This window comes from Frankliniella occidentalis, unplaced genomic scaffold, assembly GCF_000697945.3.
Source record: "Frankliniella occidentalis isolate FOCC.00 unplaced genomic scaffold, Focc_3.1 Scaffold10, whole genome shotgun sequence".
In the NCBI taxonomy this organism is placed as follows: domain Eukaryota; kingdom Metazoa; phylum Arthropoda; class Insecta; order Thysanoptera; family Thripidae; genus Frankliniella; species Frankliniella occidentalis.
Genome location: NW_026267140.1, coordinates 131,370 through 138,007, shown reverse-complemented (window position 1 = coordinate 138,007; position 6,638 = coordinate 131,370). Strand labels below are relative to the sequence as shown.

Genomic DNA, 6,638 nt, shown 5'->3' with positions numbered 1-6,638 from the left:
ATACTTACGTCTCGTATTTCTTCAAATGATAATGCTCCTGCCAAGTCTTGCTTATTAGCAAAAACAAGTAGTGTTGCACCAGCAAGTCTCTGTAAAGGTACCATGACAAGAAAAAGTTTAATATATTCCAAAATTGGAAACAATCTCAAGACAAAACTGCCTCTCTCATTACCTCTTCATCAAGTAGCTGGTGGAGTTCCTTTTTGCAATCTAAGAGACGTCTCTTATCTGCACTGTCTACAACCCATATGAGCCCATCTGTGCACTCAAAATAATTACGCCAATACGACCTTAAAGATTTCTGACCTCCGACATCCCAAACATTAAGCTTGAATCTAAACACAGACAATGATGACAATGAATAAAATGGCAGTTACGGATGAAAATTAAGTGAAAAGTAGAGGAGAATGAGAATACCAACCCTCGATGCTCAAGAGTAATAATATTGAATCCAAGAGTAGGGGATATTGTGTCGATATCTTCACCATTAAATCTCTTGAGAATTGTTGTTTTACCAGCATTATCTAAACCTCTAAAGAATGGAATGAAGGAAAATATAGAACATACACTGTAATTATGATTATTGAAAATTATTGATAATATATAACGGACTGTGGTTAAATAATAATTATGACGGCACGTGGTCTTAAGAGGAATATGAGCGATAAAGTGTCAAGTAAGTCATTCTACAAGGAACAAAACTACGTTTACAAACTTATTGTTGAATAAAGGTAAAGAAATGTCAGATCTGTAAAACACGGGGAGAGATGAGATGACAGCTACAGAAAGGATACAACATCAAAATACGCATCTCTTTTTCTTTCTGCTTCAACTTTTTCAAAACAGTAAGGAGACCCATACTAAAATCTGAGCAAATTTCCGTTTTGTTGATACAGTTGTTTGTTATGACTTTTTGGTTATGGTGAGGTACGCAGGCGGAGGCGGAGGGAAGGGGGAGTTGTTGAGGGAGGGGGGGGGGTGTTTGGTTTGCTTGTGGGCAGAGATGAAGACAACCTAGCTGTAAGGAAGGGAAGGCCTGCCCAAATGTGTTCAGGAATACCGTGTGTTAGTGGTCCATGAGTAGTTATGAATCCTGAACTGTGAAGAATAATTATCATTGGTCACTGGTGATTGTCTGCCCCGACCTATTTGTTATTTCCGTTATTTCGTTTCATTCTCAAGTTCAAATTTAGCTTCAACCCGACAACACTGCTTCCGCCGGAAACAACCGGAAGAATAGAACGTTCGAAACAGCTGTTTACGCGGTAGAGAAGGCAGTTTATTGAGATGAATAGGAAATAATATGGCTGCCTCTCCTTTCATGTAGCCGACAAGTTTCCACTGTAAAGATGACCAAAGCTAATGATTTTGCAAAATACACATGCATCTAAGTAATGAATTCGCTTCGTTAAGGGATTATGAAAATGTGTGATATCTGTGCGGATTTCCTGGAGCTTCTCCAAACTTGTAAGCAAACAATTCAATCTTTAGGTATAGTCTGGTTAATGCGCGAGGCCTAGAAATTTGAGAGTATTATTTGTTTGACTGGAATACTGAACATTATTTGTTGTCTTCTTTGTTAAATAGTGGTTTCTCCCATATCATGTTTGATTTCATTCACCACTTTCATTGCAAGGTCTCCATTTAATACCTCTTACCGTCCGTTCAAATTTTCGGAACATCAAACTCTTAACCTACATTCGTTGTATTACAATGTTTTATATCTTTGCTCGTAGCTCTGAACGTCTTCATCCAAAGTTAATTAGAAAATGCCAATGTATATGAACAGAACTCGACATTGTTTGGATAGTAAAAATTTGATTCTATCCTTCATTGCACAGTTTGAATGAATCCACACTGCTGATGTGTTTCATTCAAATAGTTGTCACAAAGACTTCATTGATTCATGTTTCAATATTTGTACATTTTCTTGTTATATCCGATCTTCCTTCATAAACCATGTCCTGCTCAATTCTTTGGACTCCTATTGAAAGTGTTGGAAATGTAGTCGACTGCTGACATTTCTTTTCAACCTTACTATTTTCTTTTTATTTTTGACTAATTTTGCTGCTGCTTTCTACAGTTAGTTTTTCTTTTTTTTCTTTCCGCTTCGTGGTTTGACATTTTAGTTAAGATTAAAGCTAAGTCACCCACTTGAATTTGGTTATGTTGTTTTTCCCAACAAAGTTTATCTCAATATCAAAATAATAAATTGCATGGTCAACCTTTTACATTTACTCCTTTTTTTAATATTGGTCTAATGTTCTCCTCAACCACTGGATACACAACATGCTTTTTCCAGTGCCATTCTTGAGGCGTCTTTTATGTACCAACGACCAGAAGAATTATGCGAATGAGTGTGGGGATAAAAGCTACTGTTTTCATGCACTATTCACTGTTGCAGCTCAAAGATTTCTACCTTTAAAAAACAATGTGCATTGTAAAATAATAAAACTAAAGCAGCATCTTGAACCCAATCTGCAATGCCAAGATGCCGCTTTTTATCCCACACGTCAAATGTTATTTTGATTATGTCTATAATTTGCTTTAGAAGTGCTCAATAGTCTGTTTTCTTTCACTACACCTGATAATGTGATAACGACAACTATTGTTATGCTTGAAATACTTTACATTACAGATGAGGAAAAGATAATAAATGAAAATGAAGAGAGACCATACCTACAAAAAGATGAATTTGAAGTGGTACTTCAGTATGTACAGTCATGGACACAGAGGTTTGTATAGAATCAGTATGCATATCGATTCATATTGAATTTTCTTGATGAAATGACCTTAATGACCTTTCTATCTATTTAGACAGTGCATGTGCTGCTTCCGTGAGGCGAAAAATTATGAAAGGTTTGGTGTTATTACCCAAAGCATTGTTCTTATGGCCATTAAACAGTTGCGTGATTTAAAAGAAGAACTAGCTTCAAAACTTAAAGCTGATAAAGCTACTGAAGCACCTGAAAAAGTGCCAGGTGTGTTTTTGAAATCACAACACTAATTAATTTAATTTTGTTTCCATCTATAACATCTATCTCTTTACTTGTACATTTCTAATGTTTCCAGAAGCATTGGAAATTAAAGACAAATCCAATGAAAAAGAAATAACTGTGAGCAACCAACAGTCACCCCCAGAACCATCAACACCAGTTGTCAATGGAGAGAAAGACAAAGAGGTGGATGATGATAAAGGGGAGCAGATAAATCAAGATGACTCAGACCCAGAGAAAATGAAATCCAGTTGTGACTCCCATTCTAATCCTCAAGAGAAGACTGACAACCCCACTAAGACTGAAAATGTGAAGCCTGTAGAAGGTGAAGACCATAACAAGGTAGCTCTCAAAGAAAAATGGAGTTTTGAAGACATAGAAAAGCTACTGACATTTGTCTCAAAGGTAATTTCACTTTTTATTTCATTGACCGCACTCCCCCATTGATCCAATCAATCAATGTTTTGCTATCTGTTGTCTATTATTTATGAGTAGACACAAAAGAGTCTCAGAAACTATACATATAATGTATTTAATCATTTTTTTTCTCATCCCACAGGTGTTTTTGTTAAATTTTCCTTTATATGTAGTTTACAAACACAGCTTGCAGGCCAAGCTGGAAGAGGTCAGCTCTCAGGAAATGAACTCCATTACTGTCTATTGTGATCTACATGACACTGAAATTCCTCTTCATCTTTTCCGCAATGTTTGTGTGTTTTGTAGAGCTGGTGGCATGCATGCTATGACTCAACTATTTGAGCAAGTTGAATGCATGCAAATGTTGCCAGTGTCTATGTCTCATGCTCTTATTGCGATTGTTTGCAATTTGAAACTGTGGCTCAATTTTCGATCTGTAGTTCAGCTGTTTGTTCCTCTTCGTGCAAAAGTAATGCGCTACATGTGTAGTTTATCAGACAAAGAATTACGCTTACCTAGTATCCGCACAATGGCAGGTAAGTCTCTAAATTCAGACATCTAACTATCTATTGATTTGATTTTTCAGACTTAGTCACTCATTGTCCATCTTTGTGTCCACAGATTTCATGTGGAGTGCCGTGAAAGATCCCATGGATTCTCCAGTCACTTTTGATGTTGACGGTCTAGATCTAGCTTTTAAATATTTCACAAGTCCTACTTTAACTATGCGTCTGTCTGGTATTGCACAAATTAATAGTCACATAACTTTATTTAATGAAGTGTGCAACAATGAAAATATAATTGAGATTGAAAATGTAGGACAGAAATTGGCAGAGTGGTTGATAAATAATAAAATTATTGCTCACATATTTGGCCCTAATTTACATGTAGAGGTAGGTTATTGTTAGTGATATTCATCATTAACTGGTGATGTTTTACATGATTGCTCAGCATTTGACTGTCTTTCATTTTATAGGTCATAAAACAGAGTCACATGATTCTCACCTTCCTTGCCATGGAATGTCGCATTTCCAGCGATCATATTGACACTATTTGGCAAGCAGCTCAATTAAAACACTGTAGTCGACAAGTGCATGATCTATTGCCTCCACTTATAAAGCACTTAGAAGTTGGCCCAGTGATGCATCTGTATTCATTACTTTGCCGATTGGAACCCAAAGAGCACACAGAGCAGGTATGATAATGATTTTGTTGACTTGTTTGAATCTACCTTTCAATTACTCTTTGATGTGATTACTTACCCTCTTCTTTTGCAGAGTTTGTATTTAGCATCTGCCCTCATAAAATTTATCTGGACAAGTAGCACAGGCACTAATCCATTACATGGAACACCTCATGTTAGCCATCTCCATGGGCATGGTCATGTGCATGGGCTCCTCTCCACAGATGGTGTAGTAGGAGTTGGTGGTGCCGCAGGGCTCCTCAGCCTTGGTGGTCTCACAGACCTCAGCAAGGTGCCCATGCCTGGCTTAGATTGTCGTGTTGTTGCTTCACCGTTTAGTAGTTGCGACAATAGTGCAAGCATGGAACCTTCAAATTCAGATGATGATCAGGTACAGAATGCGAAGGTTTAATTTGCTTAAGAATTTCAAGTTTTGTTTCTTAAATTTAAAATATTACTCTTTCTCTCTCTATCAGGGTGAAAGCTCTGCTCAGAGTGATGGACGGAAGAGTCCAAGTGAAACAAGTGATGGTCCAACACCTTGCAAACAGCCTCGAAAACATAGAAAACACATCAGACATCATCACACAGCAGGAAACGGTGATGACTCTTCTGATGGTAAGAATGAGTTTCAACTGTAGGCTTACATGCCTTACCTAAATTAATTTCATGCAGCTATATAGTTCTAGTATACTTCTCACTACTCATTTACTTCAAATTAATTAAAATTGGGAAAAAAAATATTTTTGCAGACAGCTTAAAAATTGAAGATCTGGAGGAGGAAGAGGAAGAAGAGGAAGAAGAAGATGAAGACGATGAACAATCACCTGGCGTCTCAACCCCTAAACTGATCCCCCATACACCAAAGCCTGTTGATTTATCAGATAAACCCAAATCATTAGAAAAGGTCAATTCTGATGAAAAAGATGTTAGACCTGACATTGATCAAAGGTAACAATATTTTTTATTTCATTATACCGTACCTAGTTGATGTGTTATGTATCCTTTATCACAAGTTACTGCTTTAATAGGCCACCTGCACGAGTTAGTAAAGATTGTGAAGATTCCACCGCACCAATCAAACTCAACAGGACAGGCAAAATGAGTGACAATGATATGGATGCTGATGAGGAAGATGAAGTGTTAGCAGAAACACCCCCAGTTGTCAACAAGAGAAAGAGGATAGTATATGGTATGAGAAAGCGCCCCCGCAAGTCCATCGCAGGTATGTAACTTTTTTTAATTTTCGTTCTTTAGTTTAATAATCTATAATTTTCTTCTCTTATATCAACAAATTATTCATTCATTTGCCGTGCCTTACTGGATTATGAAATGTGATTTCAGGGAAAGAGCGAGGGGGAGAAAAATTAAAATCTGATAAGGGAATGGATGTCATGCTTTGCTATGAAGATGAGTTAGATGATGATGATGATGAAGAAACAGGCACTGATGCTGATGATGACTGCAGCAACCTTAGTTCCTCAATGAGAGATGCTGTTCCACAAGCCTTAACTCCTGAAAAGAATGCAAAAGCACTTGATCTCATGAGAAGGTTTGTCTACTCCACTCAAACTGAGTGTTATGAGTTTTAAACACCCAGTTTTAAGAAAAGAACGTAGTATCGGTACGTAAAATCTGAAATCTCATGTTGGTTTTCCAGGCAACACATGGGTCATGATCACTCAGGAGAAGGCCCCCATGATTCAACAACACTGCTCACGCAGGGTGCAGTAATGACCGAACTGGCTAGTCTGGTTGAAGGGACTCAATATACTTCACCACATGAAATACACGAGTGCCGTCCTTTCATCAAATCATTCCCACACCGCCTGTGAGTATCTATTTCTATCTGTCTGAGGCGCATGAGCTTGTAACTATAAGATCATATTCACTAAAGAAGAATACCTTCTTTGTGTTTTGTTTACTGTTGTGTTTTTCAGTGATTTTGTGTTTGAAATTCTGAATAGTAGAGTATTTTAATTGAGGAATAAGTACTTAACCAATTAAAATGTAGGGACAAGTGTTTGTTTTCTCATATATTT

The 6,638-nt window shown here is 37.2% G+C and overlaps 2 protein-coding genes across 7 annotated transcripts in view; one reads left to right on the top strand and one right to left on the bottom strand.

The window, feature by feature from the left end:
- Window positions 1-8: 8 nt before the first annotated feature.
- Window positions 9-960, bottom strand: LOC113211901 (ADP-ribosylation factor-like protein 2; the record flags this gene model as incomplete). Its single annotated transcript, XM_052277411.1, is given in 4 exon segments — window positions 9-89; window positions 173-335; window positions 422-532; window positions 795-960. Coding segments are annotated over 4 exon segments (420 nt in total), but the record flags the coding sequence as incomplete, so codon positions are not given.
- Window positions 961-1,266: 306 nt separating this feature from the next.
- LOC113211895 (ubiquitin carboxyl-terminal hydrolase puf) overlaps window positions 1,267-6,638 on the top strand; it is a 129,283-nt gene continuing 123,911 nt past the window's right edge. For 3 of the 6 annotated variants that reach the window (XM_052277345.1, XM_052277344.1, XM_052277341.1), the window contains exons 1-13: window positions 1,268-1,467; window positions 2,639-2,735; window positions 2,818-2,981; window positions 3,073-3,401; window positions 3,556-3,949; window positions 4,035-4,306; window positions 4,390-4,608; window positions 4,691-4,987; window positions 5,073-5,214; window positions 5,349-5,547; window positions 5,628-5,821; window positions 5,941-6,148; window positions 6,257-6,427. In XM_052277345.1, the coding sequence (XP_052133305.1) occupies window positions 1,419-1,467; window positions 2,639-2,735; window positions 2,818-2,981; window positions 3,073-3,401; window positions 3,556-3,949; window positions 4,035-4,306; window positions 4,390-4,608; window positions 4,691-4,987; window positions 5,073-5,214; window positions 5,349-5,547; window positions 5,628-5,821; window positions 5,941-6,148; window positions 6,257-6,427 (2,735 nt within the window). In that variant the 5' untranslated portion in view covers window positions 1,268-1,418. Of the gene's footprint in view, window positions 1,468-2,638; window positions 2,736-2,817; window positions 2,982-3,072; window positions 3,402-3,555; window positions 3,950-4,034; window positions 4,307-4,389; window positions 4,609-4,690; window positions 4,988-5,072; window positions 5,215-5,348; window positions 5,548-5,627; window positions 5,822-5,940; window positions 6,149-6,256; window positions 6,428-6,638 lie in introns of all 6 variants that reach the window. The other 3 variants (XR_008012325.1, XM_052277346.1, XM_052277343.1) reach the window with 2 other exon arrangements.